The following is a 16936-nucleotide window of genomic DNA, read 5'->3' on the forward strand; positions in this document are numbered from 1 at the left end:
ATATATATCGTCGTCAAAACGTGGGTACCGAAACGAACTATTTACAAATTCACAGTTCCTCGAGTATTAGTAAAAGTGTTTCAATTTATCCTACCAAAATGAACCCTAACCCAATAAACCATCAAAGAGGGGATATTAATGGCCGTAACGAGCATACACATGTTCCGGTTTTCATAGCTCATTTCGAAACCAGAACTAAATTCACGGCCGCATTTCCAAGCGCCACAGGCGACTTCCGACTTCGCCAAACAGTAGAATGATTTCGCCAAATAGACATGCCATCAAGGTGAGAAGAGCGATGCTTTCTCTCAGGTAGCCGGCGTCACGTGGTGTTCCCCCTCTGTGACGTCATTTCCTACACATGAAGGTGGGGAATAGGAAAGGCTCAGGAGGAGGGAAGGGGAAGACGGAGCAACGTCGCGTGGGAACAACAAAAGGTAGGCACACACGGCCAGGTAACATACCGAACAGGTAACCGGCACATCTCTCGCGCTGTTCTAACTTTTCACCCAATTCGTTCTCTACGTGTATGCTCTCCGTTTTCTCTTCATCTCTCTCCAATACCCGTGTCATTTATTCCTCCATGTGGACTTACCTGTAATTTTAAATATTTTCAACTTGGCGATTTTTAATTGGCTATATTTCTATACATATTTTGAAACTGGAAATTAATATTTTAAACTCTGAAACAGAATAAGGAGAGAATAAAAGCAATTAGTTTAGAGTGTTGTGATTGTGGGTGCTGATAGAAAAGAAAATACTGCGTTGAGGGTAGGAAATACTGCGCAGTCATTCCGGTGATTTTGGAATCAAGGCGGCCGGTCATTATGTCGACCGCAGTATCAGAATCTTCGATGACCATGAGTCAAAGCATGGATTCAGTGAGCACCATCACGGAGGAAGAGGTAAGATCCCCTGATCATTATTCCACTCATCTCTTATCTCCATACCTCTGAAACAACAATTTGCAACAAAAGCAACGGTACTTTTCCCTTATAACGGTACTATTTTAAATGTATCGTTAAAAAAATATGCACACAGATCAGGGAAGCAATATTTGTTTTTCTTCTCCCTCTCTTGTTCTTAAGTTTAATAATTCAAAGGATTTAATCAAAAGAGCTCAAAATAAACTCTACTAAAGTAATCCTATAGAAAAATAAAAATGGGTAACAGCTTTAGAACTTTAGATAATTAAAATAGATTAGCTTTTTTAGTACTTAGGAATATTTGCCTTCAATTATATCGAAATACTTGGAAATTATACTTCGAACCTTCAATCAAAAAACAATACCAATTATGTTTTGCTATTTTAACATTAATCGGTTGAATTTTTTCTTCTTGTAATGTACGTAAGTTAAAATTTAATTTAAATTTAACAGAATTAACTTTACAATTAATAAAAGCGATTGAAATCAGGTTCATTTACTAAAATGATAGAAAGTAAAACATTTGATCAATAGTTTTTTTCTTTTTTTAAATCAGGAATATCTTTGTCTTTGTATGTGTGCACATTGCTTTTTTTAGTGATACGTAAATCACTCCACAAACCTAGAAGAAACGCAGTTAACCGTTTGAGTATAACTGCATTGGAAATAAGCGAAAGTATTATGAAACAATCGAAAAAAAATCAGTTATTTCGTTTAGTTCCTGCATATATAAAGAAGTACTTTTTATTTAAATAAAAACCATCATCAGTCAAATCTGTATTCATCTGTTATTCAAAATCAGTTAAATCTGTAAGGCTACCAAAGAAAATTATATATTTAATTAAATAGTTTAATGCTCTTCATTTAAAACAATAAAGTAATTAGAAAAATTGTTAACATTAATTTTCTTCCTGTAATATATAGGCAATAATGATAATTTTAATGATAATTTTTGGATGATAGTTGATATTTTTTATGCATCAAAACTATTTAACAAAAATTTCCAATAGCGGGAATAAATTAGAACTTATATTTTATTTTTATTCAAGAAAGACTGAATAGAAAACATTATAAAATATAACAGGGATAGTTTTGGATTTTATTGGAACGATGCACAGTGTTTGATAAACTTTTATGTAGTAATTATTTCCAACTTAAGTTAAATAATAGGAGCTGATACAAAACTATTACTTAATAAACACCTGCTTTTTAAGAAAGCTTTTCCTATAATAATAGAAAAGGACATTCTACATTAATATTTTTTTAAATAACATAAAAAATTTTAATCTAAAATTTTCATGAATACTTTATCGACGCAAACAGACGTTCAAAAATATTTTTTCCAGATCAAATCTAAAACCAAAAATATTATTTAGTTAATTAAAGGATATTTTTAGAGATATAATTAGAAATTTATAATTTTATCAAATTATTTATTTCTAGCTTTATAGTCGATCAAAATAGGAATATCAACCTATTTAGTTTTCTCAATTATCATGAACTATTTATGCAAGAAATTTATTTTAAAAAAAAGGGAAATATTTAGCGATTTTCAGTTCTCAAATGTTAATTCTTAGTTAGATAATGAATAAAAACTAAAAACAAATCCTCAGTTTCGTGGAAATAATATCAATGATTCTAAGCGCTGTTTTGCATCTTTTACTCCTTTAATAATATTTTAAAATTTAAAAGATACTTCTGTTTCAATAAATATTAAAAAATATCCCTTCTATCAGTAGACGGGCATTGAAAATAAAGATTTTGAATGACAAAAGACAATAATTTGATTTCCGATTTGATTAGAGATTTTGAAAAGAAAGTGCATTAATTAGAATGATATTAACGTAATGTTGCACTAAATTTGATTAATTTTAAAAAGATTGGACAATACTTTAAAACATGCTATTCTTTTAACAACCAACGAAAACTAAATTTGTTTAATAACTCTAAACATAAATTTACTACAGGAAATAATAAAACAACAATTAGGATAAAGTTAGGATTCATCATCTTATTTTATTTCCAAACTAACATTTAATTAGTCTTAAATAATACTTTTAAAACTTATTTTGAAGTTGTAATGTTTTAGCTTATGATTGCATTATATTGCATTTTCCTCTTTCTGACACATCATATTTTTGAGTAATTCTCGAACAATCACTTTTAAATATTTTGTAAATATATCGGCTATTTATTAAATATAGACAATTTTCTTTGCTCTAAACCAGTAGAAAGTATATAAAGATTTAATTTAAAAATATTCAATCCACAGCAATTTAGAGGCTATACAATAATTTTCTTATTGCGTAAGCTTTTTGATGATCACAAACACTGAAAAATTGTATATACATTAGTGTTTTAAAATAACAAAGTTATTTGAAATTCCGCTCTATTTTTCTTATATGTATTTAAGGAAACATTCTAATAATCTCTTAAGTTTTCTTTTAAGTTATTTTGACTCTTACAGGTTTGAATACAAAGTTGATTTTCCTGCTTAATAGACATGGTAGGAAAAACCATATTCAGGGATGTTTGGGCTTTTCTCTCGATTCGAAACGTGTTGGTTTTCTCTAAATTTTTTTTTTTTTTTAAATATCGATAACAAATTTGTTTTCATTAACGCTCATCATTTATTTATAGTTTTAAATTAAAATGTTTGAAGATAATAGCACGTTCTTTAAAAGTTACGATTATTAACGATCTTATTAAAAGCGTATAAGAACAATGAAAGAAATTAATGTTTTTCGCAGTTGATTTTTGTAACTTTCTTTTATAACTTAATATTTAAACTTAAAAATTTGGGGTGGAATTTTTAATAACTTCAATATAATTTCGAGCAATTTATTTATTTATTTTTTTGAAAAAGAATATAACTCTTTACGAAAAAAAAGCTATCAAAATGAATATATATTTTAAAACTATGGCGTTATTTATATAAAAGTCTTCGTTTTTTTTAAAGAAAAAAAACCTTCAGAATTCAGAGATTTAAGTACCTAAATATATTTATTTTAAAAAATACTGTAATAAGTATTTTACGTTTCTTAAAATGACAATGGTTCTGATAAAAGTGATTCTTTGTTCATTTCTTTAAAGCCAAGCATTTGTTGTTGACTTTAAATGTTTTAGCTATTTTTAACCGTCAACATAATACTCATTTCTTTATTGGCACTGTAAGTAAACTTCGTGTTTTATTAGATTTTCTATAGACACCAGAATGTCAAGTTAATGTTTACTATAGAATGTTACATAATGTATTGGTTTAAAAATATACTATTGTTAATGTTTACTAGACAATGTTACATAATGCAATGGGTTAAAAATATACTACTGTGAAAAGATTATATTCTTACAGATATTTAATTGAATTATCAGATTCATTTTGATAAACAATAATTTAATTCTAAATAATTAAATAATCTATTTACATCAAAAGAATATGCAAGCAACGATTTTTACTATTTTAATCATACAGTGCTTATATAACATAATACTTTAAAAAATACAATTTATTACGCAAATTTAGTTAGATTACTTAGATGAGTTTTTTTATGTGGAAAATATGCATAAGTACGCATCTTATAAAGCTTAATTACGTATATTATCTTTTAATTTAGATACATATTTTTGTGATATTATATTAAACATATTCGTTAATTTCAATATTACTTTCAACCTTCGCATTTCTCGCGAACATATTGTCCTGTCAGTTGTTCGAACCATGCATTGACACGTGGAATCTGTTTGACATTAAGCCTCTAAGCCATTTCATATCTGTATCGAATGGAATACTTTGTTTTATTTTTAAAGTGTCATAAATGATTAATAGCGTGAATTTAAAATACTTGCATTAGTCAAATATGACAAATAAGATTAAATAGGATTATAGACAATTACATACAGAATTCCGAATCACATTCCAGAAAAATTGTTTAAATGTTACATATTCTCTTATCAAAGAAATTTGTTGATTGAAATCATTTGTTGAAGTTAGTGATTGTGCAAAATTTCCGTTGAAGAAGTTGATATCTACCATTAGTTGAAGAAGGCAGTATTAGTATAATATTTATCCTGAAGGTGAAGATTAACACAAGCTGAGGAATGTTGATGAATCATTGTGGTAAATCCTTTCTATCCATTCATTTTATAATTCCATTGTCCAGAGGGTGAAGATTAACAGATATAGTAAAGAATCAAATTATGATAAATAATAAAAATCGCTTTATATTTGAAAATATGGAGCTCCCAAATATTTTTAATTTATTGCAAACTTTATTATTTCCTTATTCTCAATTAATGCTGAATCTTGAAACAGTTATACATTTATTTTAAATTATAGAATGTATAAATATTTTCTCATAATTATAATAAACTGATCATAATAAAAAACATATAAATGCTACAATAAGATTTGATTAATAAGTTGCTCCACTTAAGCATTCAAATAAAAATTTACTTTAGTACGACTTACGATGACTAGCAAAATACTAGCAAAAGTCATAAAAAATGCAGGTCATGATTTAACTAAAAATTATAAGACTCAGAAATTTTAAAATTGGCATTTATACAAATTATATAAAATTTAGTTTAAAATTGGATATTCATCAATCCTATTTTGTATTGGATACTTATTTTTAAAAGTTTTTGTTCTCTAATTAATGAAATATTAATATGTTGAAAACTTTGGAAAATAGTTGTTCACTATGAACAATTTAGTGCCATATTACACTTCTACATAAGGCTATTAGAATTTAAATATAATGTTTGTTTTATTTATTTTACGCTATAATATTAAAATAAGAATTTGAATTCTCTTCAAAACTTTTTTTATACATTATTGGGATACGTTGATTAACCATGTGCTGCCGTAGGGCTATATACTTTTCCTTTTAAAATATAGAATTAAAATACCTAAGGATATTGCGTGAACATTCAATATATGTATATACACATCAATATATGCATTGTTTGTATGCATATTCCTACCATATCGAATCACATGAAACATATATATCACAAACCAGTTTATGTGATAAACGCTATCCAGTGCTCACAGCAAATGAAGTTTGAAAAAAAAACCCAATTTTTAATAGATTTTTATAGGCGCGTGTAATAGAGAACAAATTATTTAATGAGAATAATTATAAGCAATAGAGAAGCCTTTGAGACAGTTTATTTTATTAATACTTTTAGTTTAAAGAGTATCGTTTACGTTTAACATATAGATTACAATGTCTGCAATACTAAGTCTGCAATATTTTTCACGAAAAAGCTAGACTTGACTTAAAATCTTTCGACCATTTTTGGTCTAATTTAAACAGCTCTTATAGATCTATATCATTCATAATCCAAAAGAAATGGAACTTTCAGAACGTAATAATCAATTCACGATTTATCGTGTCTTCTGTATTACATCAGAACGTAATTACATCCTAGCCATTTGGCCATAACAGAACAGAAGTAAGCAACAGAATGCTTCGTAGAATATAAATAACAGTAACGCCATCTGCTGAAAGAAATAATATAAAAGTGACGGAGCTAATTACCAAAATAATTACGCTTTCTATTTATGAGAGTATTTATGACAAATAAAAAAAAAGATGAAACTTCTGCTTGCAGAAATGCACAGGAAGTTTTAACATTCGATTTGATAGACGCGGGCCCATCTGCCGATGCAGTCTATAGTAGCACCTGCTGTTGCAACTAGGAGTGAGGGTCCTCACTCACTACGAAAACGAGTAAATACGCTCTTTTACGAACTGCTTTGAATAATCCTGTTTAACCGCACTAATTCTTCAAAGGAAATAAAGCAGCTGCTGAAGTCTTTCGAATAAATTTTTGACTTTTTCAAGACCAACATGGGATTCGAGTTATTTCTTAAGGATTATTCTCATTTCGTTAATCAAATAATTAAAAAAAAACAAACGCAAATTATAATAATAGCCTAGAATGAGTGCAAAAATTATAAAAATTATTAATAATTGTTGGTAAAAATAGAAATAACCTATTTGAAGTAAAAAACAATATATCTAGCGCAAATTAAACAATAAATTTAGTTTAGGTTTTATACATTGTTCTGTTTTTTATTATTCACCACTCAAAAATAAACTTTTTTGCAAATGGTATAAAAAATTTTATACATTTTTATTGTACGTACGAAAATTAAAATAATATTACAGTGTTAAAAATTTACATAACTTTAGTTTTTTTTTCTTCTCTTATTCAGAAAATGTAATGTAATGAATTAAAATGATTGTTTAAATGCGACAAAAAAAACTTTAAATCGTGTGTTAATTAAATGAATAATTACTATTTCCGTACGATTTGTAATGTTTATGTATTTTCTTACACGGCGTCCTTTTATAATTTTGCATACTAATATTTATTTTTTTTTACAACTTTAGTATGCCAAACGCATTTTTACACCTTTTAAGCATCCTTTCAACATACCCCTGAATCAATTGTGTGATTCTGTGAATAATATATGAGTTTGAACTAATTAAGCTATTTGGATAGTCTTTTTTCTTATAACTTTGATGCCTCAAAATCTTCTATTAATAAAAATGATTTTAATATTGAAAAAAAATTACATAAAAAAATAATTCCGTTTAAAATACTTCGAAAAAAATTGCATAAATAGAAACGAAATAATCGGCTAATATTTCTTTTTACGTTTTCGAAAAATGTGTTAAAAATTTCAATAAAAAAATTTTTATTATTGCATATATTTAAAAAATTTTATAATCAAGAGTCGTGGAGACTCAGGAATTGAGCTCTGGTAACCCAAAGAGGTTACCAGGGTTCGAATACCAGCGATGGCTGATCGATGCGAAATCCACACCCGGCTCGCACCAACCTCAGTACCGACGTAAAATGTCCTCAGTGGTAGACAGATCATGAGTTTGAGTCCCTTTGTCATTGCTGAACCGTGGGAGGTTGCCTTTGTTTTCCACTTCATATAACTCAAATTCGGGTTGTTTTCATCAAAAACCTACAAATTTCTGCCAATACTTGATCCAGGAGTTCGTTTGTCTTCTGGTTTGGGGTTAAAATGACAAGGCTTCGGAGTTAAACATTGGTAGCTGTAAACTCAAAATTGGGTCGGCAGTTCGATGACGGTTATAAAATAAATTGAAATTAATTATTACATATACATAGATTTCTCTTAAACTTATTAATGCTAGTATTTTACATCTTGAAAAATCTTAAATATTTATGATCCTTTTCCTTTTGTGAAATATTTTTTGGGATTTCCTTTTGTGAAATATTTCCTTTAATGAATAGTTGAAGCCATTTTTGAAAATTAAAATTTATTTTTGGTTTCAAAATTTTGATTGGGATGTTAGGGAGACGTCGTAATCGTTTCGAATTTTGAAAGCACTATATGATTATTATTTGAAATAAAATCTCTTTTAATTAGTAAACCCTGTTAAAAAAAACTATAAACGTTTTTGATCTAAACTATGACTTTAATGAAAATATAAAGAAATAGCGGTTATAAAACTGAACAAGAAATTGAACAATACAATGAAAATTATATTGCTGTTAAATATGATTCAAATTACTTAAAGCCTACTTTTTGTTAAAACTTAAATAAGAAAACTTAAAAAGGAATTAAAAAATTGTGAAATCTTAAAAATTTCTTAATTTTCGGTAGATTAAATCTTTAGCTCTCTAGAAATGTTTAGGCGATACGAATAATTTGTCCTTAAATAATAAATAATTGCACTTAAATAATGAAATATTTTAAAAAGACTATTCTAAACAAATACTTTGAAAACCAATAGTACTCATCAATCTAATTATTTTTAAAGCGTGGTGTGTTAATTTCTTAGAATGACTCATTGAAAAACATTATATGTCCTTACTTTAAAGCACAGATCTAAAACGTGATTCTTTTAAATAAATAAGTAGTAATGAGATAATACAATGAAAGGGTTATAGAATTGTCATATGGATGATCAGATAAAAAGAAATTCCAAATTTTTTTAGAAAATTGCTTTTACTATGTAAACTTAATAAGTGACTTAATTTCGATAGATCAAATCGTTGGGTCTCAAGAAATTTTAGTTGTTAGTCCATAAGTAATAAATGATTCTACTTAAATAATAAGAAACTTCTTATAATGCCCTTTATTACTTTGAAAACTGGAATAGCACGTGTCAGATTATTTGATAAATCTTCAAGGTACTTTTTCATTTTCCTCTTCAACAGAAAAGAAATTTGCTTGTTTCCCAAATAAAAGTACCCATCAATCTTTCTGTCAATTACTCTACGCTGATTCGACGACATAAAACGTCAAGTGACTATAGTAATATAATAATCCCATCACAATTTCTATCGTGCAGCGTCAATTTGCTGATTGTTCAGTAGATTGTCAAGAATTTTCTGAATTCGAATTATCTTGGAAATATCTCATAAACTTTGCTGTTTTCAAGTTCATAGTTTCGCACCCAATACTCTTGTCAATACATTTTTATTAATTATCTTTGAATATTATGTAGAGATAACAGATAAAATTTATAAATTTGAGGAAAAATATGAAATTGTTACAATTTAAAGATCAGAGAAGAATTGTATTATAAATGCTATAGTCTAGAATAAATTTTCATAAAAACCGCTTTTCAAATAAATTTTTCTAGCGTCGAGTTAGGAATTTTCATTGTTTCTATGCAAATGGGGTCTTAAGAATCATTTTTATGCAGAAGATTTCAAAAGTTTTTCTAAGTGAGCAACAATTTTAATTTTTAAAGAAAAAATTGTTTATAAGTTCTGTTGCATGAGTGAGTGAACATCACAAAACTTTTTTTTATTTCCTGCCCACCTTTCGTCATAGGACAGATTTGTTGACCATTCTTTCAGGGATACCATATTAGGTGGGCCAATGTTGATAAAAAAATATCCATGCCTTGCCCGGGATTCGAACCCTAAACCTTTCTAATGCAAGGCCAGTTCCCTGACCCCTACAAAGGCCGTCCAGCACACCACAAAACTTCTAATACTCCTATAATAATGCTTATTCTTTGTTACACAGTACTATAAACTAATTAAATGTTTCAAAAAAGCTCATGTCACTGGAGAATTGAATAAAACATGTATATTGTCATTATTAAGATTTATGGAACATTTTTAACAAATAATATGTCAGAACTAGTTTTATCGGAAGAATAAACAGGCATTAAAACTGTTTATAATAAAGCAAGCTCCAGGAAATTTACAAACTGTCAACTATATAAAGACAATTTAGGCAATCATGAGTGGCTTACAATAAAGGCGATAATATAATGTAGCTTGGATGTATTTACATTCAAGCTACATTATATTTTTTCGGATTTGATATCAACAACTTTCCCATGTATTAAGTTTTTGTTTGATCAAACTCGATTGATTTTATTCAATTTCTTTTTATTTATTGTACATATTTTATTTTAAAAACTTAAATAGTGAGGGTAAAAAAATTAATGTTTTAGTCTTAGCCCGTATTTTATTTTATAAAGTATTTCATTTTTAGATGTTAAATAGGGGAAGTTTTTACTTACATCTTTTCTCAATTAAAAATAAGTTAAAAAAAAACTGAAATTGATATTTTTTAAAGAAACGTTTAAAATTTTTTGCTAATAAAAATATTGAACTTTCTATCTTAAAGGGGAGATCAACTATTTCAAAATTTAGTTGCTTAATAAAAAATTGAACATGTTTGTACAAAAATATAAAATCGTTATAGTTATCTAATTAATATTTTCTCGCTCAAAGTAATACGTAAAAAGTGTTTTTTCATAAAACTAAAACAATCGAAAGCTGTTAAAATATTGGGAAGATAAAGTTAAAATAGTAAAATAACTGATAAAATAGAATGCTCTGAATCATTATTAATTTTTCATTCGCCAACAGTAAATTTGTGACATAAATGTTCAACTACTTGAACGCAGAAATAAATAAAACCATAATTTTCAACTATCTCTGAAATTAACAACGATGATTTGCGCATTGCGGTTACAGTACTGGAACTAAATAATTTTTTTTTCTTTTTTTTCATAAAAAATAATCCAGTTAAGAGCTTTAAATACTAGATAATTTTTAAACTGCTTGTATGTGGAACTTGACAATATGTATTATAATTGGATAAGTTTTAAATAAAGTAAAATATTAATTGTTCGATACTGGTGTTCTGAGACCGATTTAAACAGTAGATTAATGATAAAATAAATGTGTCTCTGTATAGATACAAATGAATATTTTTTAAAAAAGACAAAAAGCACGAAATAAAACAAATTTATTATTAAATAAAATATTTCTAAAATTTCGAGAGATGAAACTAAAGGTTGTATTTAGCCAATTCTTGGTTTTTCATTTTTATTTCCAACTGTTATAATATGAAAAAGAACGCTTAATATATTACTTCCATAATTATTTAATTATTAAAATGCAAATCAAAATTTAATGTTTTATATCATCAAATATAAATTTCATTTCTATTATATTTTTAGAAGGAAAAAAGACAAGTTATTTCCTTATACCGAATTCCGGGTATTATTGAAACATTATAAATTAAAGTTCAATTTGTATTTCTTCAAATGATAAATTTATTTCCATTTTAATTTTTAGTCCTCTAAGCAGAAATTCCTCATGATTCATTCCAAATTCAAGTTATTTTTAATGCGTTATAAATTAATCTTTAATTTATCTTTCTTCAATTGTTAATTTTCTTTCCATATTAATTTTCAGCCTCCTATGTATGAAAAAAATCAGTACTGTTCTTGCCGAAATCTGGATTCTTGGTTTTAAATCATTACAAACCAAATCTCAATTTCTATTTCATCAAAGGATATAACTTTGTTTCCATTTTATTATTTCCAGCCATCTAAGAAAAAACGAGTAAATTATTTTTTATACTGAATTCTAAATTTAAGGGAACCTTTAAAACATAAATCCAAGCGTTGTCAGTATTTCGTCAAATAATAATTCTATTTCCATTTTAATTTTCAGTCTTATGAGTAGGAAAAAAACGAGTTATTTTTCATGCCATTTTCCGAATTTAAACCAAAGAAGATCAAATCAATGTTTGTGCAGCTGAATACTCCAGATTCCTAATGTGTCGTCCTCACATTCACTTCAAATGAAATATATCGTGCCTACTTAGCCATATGTATTATACTTTCAGATATGCGTGCAAACCATTTTAAAAATGCATTTCGCGAGCTTCAATTTTATACCTCTGCTTAAAACTTTCGAGAAATGTTTTGATCGAAATTATTTTGCAACCAATAAGCATTTGCATAGCCCAATCAGGCATGATACCATCTTTTATGATTTTTGTCACGCACAGGCGATGAAAAGGTCGAAACAGACACCGGATGTATAACAAATATGTCCATCTTTTAAGCGGGTGATATAAAAAGTGACATATTTACTGATATTCTTCCGAAAAGGACTTTTTTTGCTTAGAGGTCGTTTGCTACAGCCGTATTTAGGTTCTTTAACCTTCATTTGAAATTTTAAAATAATTATGAGTGAGAATTTGCTTAGTATTTTTATTTCGAATTAAACCTATATCTTTGTATTTGGTCATAATAACCACTTAAAATGCTTGTTTGTTCCTTTTGTTTCTTTTTCAAAAATCTTAAAACTAGTAGCACAATTAATTCATCATGACATTTCATTTCAAAGGAACAAAACATACTTATCGACCGTAGTATATAAGTGTTATAAATCTTCGAAATTTAATATATAATAGTGAAATTATGCTTTGTTAAAACCCTTAAGTGATAACTAACCTAAGAATGTCCTCCTAATTTAAACATTACTGAGCTTTAATTCTTTTTGGTATTAGCTCGTTTCACATAAAAAAATCCTACGTCTATGAGTTAACACTAAGTATAACACTGTAAAACATGATCATAGATTTTGGACAAAACATATTTGTTCACCGTGGTACATTAGTGTTATAAAGTTCCGAAATTTAAACTATAATTATGAAATCATTCTTATTTAAAACAATTAAGCGATAGCTAAAAAAACTAAGACCCACCTAATTTAAACATTGCTTAACTTTGACTCTTTTTTATATTAGCTGGTTTAAGGTTTAAAGTTCGGGGTCTATGAATTAAGACTAAATATACTATAGCATATGATTATGTATTACTTCGTACTCATTCTTCTTTAGTTTAGTGGCTCGTTAGGCCAGCTGTATCAGATCTAACTTCTCACCAACTTACCCATCGCGCCTAGTATCTTTGATTATCCACAATTCTTTTTACATGTTAACATCGGTCTCCCTCGTTTCCTTTTGCAATCCGGCACCCATGTTACGGTTATGATAATAGATACTTAATTGAATATTAAGAAAAATGAATTCAGCATTGAATCAAAATATTGGTTTCTTGAAACATAATATCGTGCAAATTTTCTGAAGCTTAATGAGTTGTTAAAGTCCACGTACGATTGGCAATTTGGGTACATTCCTCGTAATTCCGAAAATGATATAAATAAAATAAAATAATGTAAATATATTTAAAAATTGTTAATAATAAAATAACGTAAATAAATGAAGTAAATATATTTATTTTCAATAGCGAAATTTTATAAGTGGAAAAGAAATCACTTACTTATGTCTATTTTAAACTGCCTAATTAATGGGTGAAAATAAATTACTGACTCTTGCTTATGCAACTGATTATATTTTGTTTATTTTAAAGACAAAATTAATAGGTAAAAATATGTTACTGATTCTCGTTTATTTGCGAAAGCAAAATTTATAAAGAACGAAAATAAGAATAAAATAAGAAAATAAGTAAGTGAACAAACTAGCCATATTCATCGTTTTCATTATTATGTTTATAGCTTTTACTTAAGTCAAAACAACTATTAAAAAAACTTTGTTTAAAGACCTTAAAAATTATCAACATATGTACGATCTTAAAGAAATTTAATATTTCGTAAATCTTTCATAGTTGTTCAAGCATATCAACATTGAAATATCTTTAAAAGGAAATTTTTACTTTTTAATTTATTACAAAATATCAAGAAAAATTATCTCTTAACCTTTCATCAGAAGCAGAGCTATTTTCTTTAATTTCTTAAACGCATTTTTACTCGGCCCTTTTCTATTTGGTGCGAGCTAATTACAGTTTTTTGTGAAATAATTTTTCTGTCGTTACTTTTGTTTAATGTTGTCACATTTTTCATATTTTCCTTAGCAAAGAAGATAAAAATAAAACAAAAAGTTTCTAAAGCGTTATTTAAAAATCATTATCTTTTTAAAATATAGAGATTTATTTTCAAGAAACTCTTTTATTTTCAAGAAATGTATACGACACTTAAGACTTTATAAACAAGAAATATCCCTGTTTTCAGAGATTTATTTCTCATTCATTAGTAATTTAATAATTTATTTGAAGAATTGTGAAGCATCTCGTTTAAATCTACTTCACTTATTGAAAATGTTTAACGAATAAAATTACAACAAATGTTCGTGTAATTAATCAGGTTGCAGTTTGATTTTAATTTTTCATTTAAATTTAAGAAAAAAATGTTCTGTGCATACAATGCATAAGAAATGCTATCAGAAAAAATTCCTTGATAAAATTAGGTTTTATTATTTTTAAAATAGAATAATGGTAAATGGTGTTATATGTTTCACGAAGAATGTTTTATATTACGTCCGCGCTCGCGAAAAGTGATTTGATAAATTATGATACATTATAAATTGCTAATCAACGTTGTGTGATAAAAACGTTATGTAATATAATATGGTATTGCAGGAAATAACGGTATCTCATAATAATACGGTGTAAAGTTTTGTGATATCATGTTGTGTAACATATTTAAATCTTCTTGCAATTCATTAGGTGGCTAAAAATTCATATTGAATTTTTAAAGACAAAAGCAATTAAAGGTGTAAAGTTTCTCAGAAATATGGTTTAAATAATTCTAAAAAACATATTTTAATTTTGTACAAATGAAGAGCATTTATTATTTAATTATGTACAGTGCACAAAGAAAAGACATCTTTCTGAATAATTATTATTATAATGATGGGATTTTCATGAACGTACTGCCGACCATAATGGTTCTAAGGGGTAACCGGTGACCTTAAAATATGCTAATTCATTAATGCAGTATTTATTTTAAGTTACGAAATTAGACACAGAAACGTTATTCCTCTTAACAAACCTTTTTCAAACTGTATTTGATTTTTGGTCCTAAAAACATGAATAATAACCGCATTCTGGAAATTACGGTCTGGAAATCACTGTAGTTTAGTCACAGGAACAATCGAAAGTTTGAACTCTTTAATGTTAATTTAATTTTTTTGTGTGTTTCGACATATCTACGATTCAAGGCTGTTAATAAAGAAATATTTATCACACCAGTGTAGAACTTGCTTATCCAATGATGATTTAGTGTAAAAAATAATATTTTTTATAATTATGAATTATTTTTACTTTAATGATGGAAATTATTTAATTACGATAATTATTTTTACTTTAATTACGAAGACAATCGGGCTTTCTGATGGAGCACGATTACCTATATGCCCATCCTTTTCATCTGAAGAACAATATTTATCAATATTAGTTTAAACAATGCTAAACATCAGTTTAAACAATGCTGAAAATTAGTTAAAACAATGCTGAAAATTAGTTTAAACAATGCTGAAAATTAGTTTAAACAATGCTAAACATTAGTTTAAACATTGTTTCGGTTAACCGAAGCTGTTTTATTTGAACATTGTTGTTCAACGTTGATGATGTTGTTTCGTCTAGACGCCGCTGTTAGACAGTGATTTTGTTGTTTCGTTTAAATATTGTCGTTAAACAGTGATGTTGTTTCGTTTAAACATTGTTGTTTAACAGTGATATTATCGTTTCGTTTAAACCTCGTTGTTCTTTCAAACAATGGTTCGACTAAGCATTGTTAATTTGATCGTCTCCAGTATGTCCACTTTGTGTGAATGGGTATTACTGCTTTGCTTTTCAACGAGTGTCCTGCAATATCCGCGTTCTCTAGTCAAGTGGAAAAACGGAAAAGCCAGCAATCCAATGTCTTAAACAAACGATTGGCATTTTATGAGCAGCAAATAATATAATTGTTACTCGAATAAAATTAGAATTGAATACGAATTTTTTCATTAATTTATATACTCAATTTTAAGCGACAAATCAATCGAATAGTTCTCGAGAAATGAAAAATTAAAAATGGTATTTCTTTGTGGGGAAGAAATACGTAAAAAGTTAAATTAACATTAAGGGGATCCAAAAATGCCATTGCTCTTTTGCCTAAACTATTTCAACCATATTTTCCGGGTCGTGACCCTCTCTAACATTATGAGAGTCAAAAATTCAAATTCACCGGGAGGGAAAAAGTCTATTTTATCAGAGACAAAACGTTTATAAGTCTGATTTCCAACTTAAAAAACCTTTTTTTATTTATCTTTAGAAAGTTAAAATTTAGTCTATACTAATTAATTATTATTATATTTAAGGTAAGATCATCAAACCTTAATAAAATATCAGTATCTGAAAATCCGATCATTAGATATAAAGTTATCAAGGTTCTAGATTTTTTTGTGTGAACATTCATATTGTGTAATATAACTGAAAATGTATGCGTCTATATGTCTAGATAGGTAAAATAGATAGATAACTTATATAATATCGTTATAATTTGTTCAAAAAATCTGAACTGAACCTCATATTATGTAGCTTATTTAAATTGGAATTTTCCACATTCATTTTTTTTATTATTATTATTAAAATGTCAAATATATAGAACATTTATGTTTGTTTAAAATTCTTACCTTATCAGGACAAACGAAATAAAAACATTCAATATGTACTTTGTCTTTCCTTAGTAAATAGAAAACAAGGGGTCTATTCTCTTATTTTTCTCTCCATGCCCGTGATCAACGTTTTCAACAAAATAATCCAATGTTTTGTCCACTTCTTCCCTGTGTTTCCCCCTTTTTCCGATTTTTTTCATCCCTCCCCCCTTCTTCATTGGTTGCGTTTCCT

At 27.4% G+C, this 16936-nt stretch overlaps 1 protein-coding gene across 4 annotated transcripts in view; it reads left to right on the top strand.

Annotated features, from left to right (window-relative positions):
• Window positions 1-288: 288 nt before the first annotated feature.
• The window catches only part of LOC107453124 (protein couch potato), a 312218-nt gene continuing 295570 nt past the window's right edge, over window positions 289-16936 (top strand). The window contains exon 1 of one of the 4 annotated variants that reach the window (XM_016069816.3): window positions 289-905. In XM_016069816.3, coding sequence (XP_015925302.1) covers window positions 828-905 — 78 coding nt within the window. In that variant the 5' untranslated portion in view covers window positions 289-827. The remainder of the gene's footprint in view (window positions 906-16936) is intronic. The other 3 variants (XM_016069815.3, XM_016069818.3, XM_016069817.3) reach the window with 3 other exon arrangements.

The sequence above is a fragment of the Parasteatoda tepidariorum genome, chromosome 3, assembly GCF_043381705.1.
Source record: "Parasteatoda tepidariorum isolate YZ-2023 chromosome 3, CAS_Ptep_4.0, whole genome shotgun sequence".
NCBI classification, from domain to species: domain Eukaryota; kingdom Metazoa; phylum Arthropoda; class Arachnida; order Araneae; family Theridiidae; genus Parasteatoda; species Parasteatoda tepidariorum.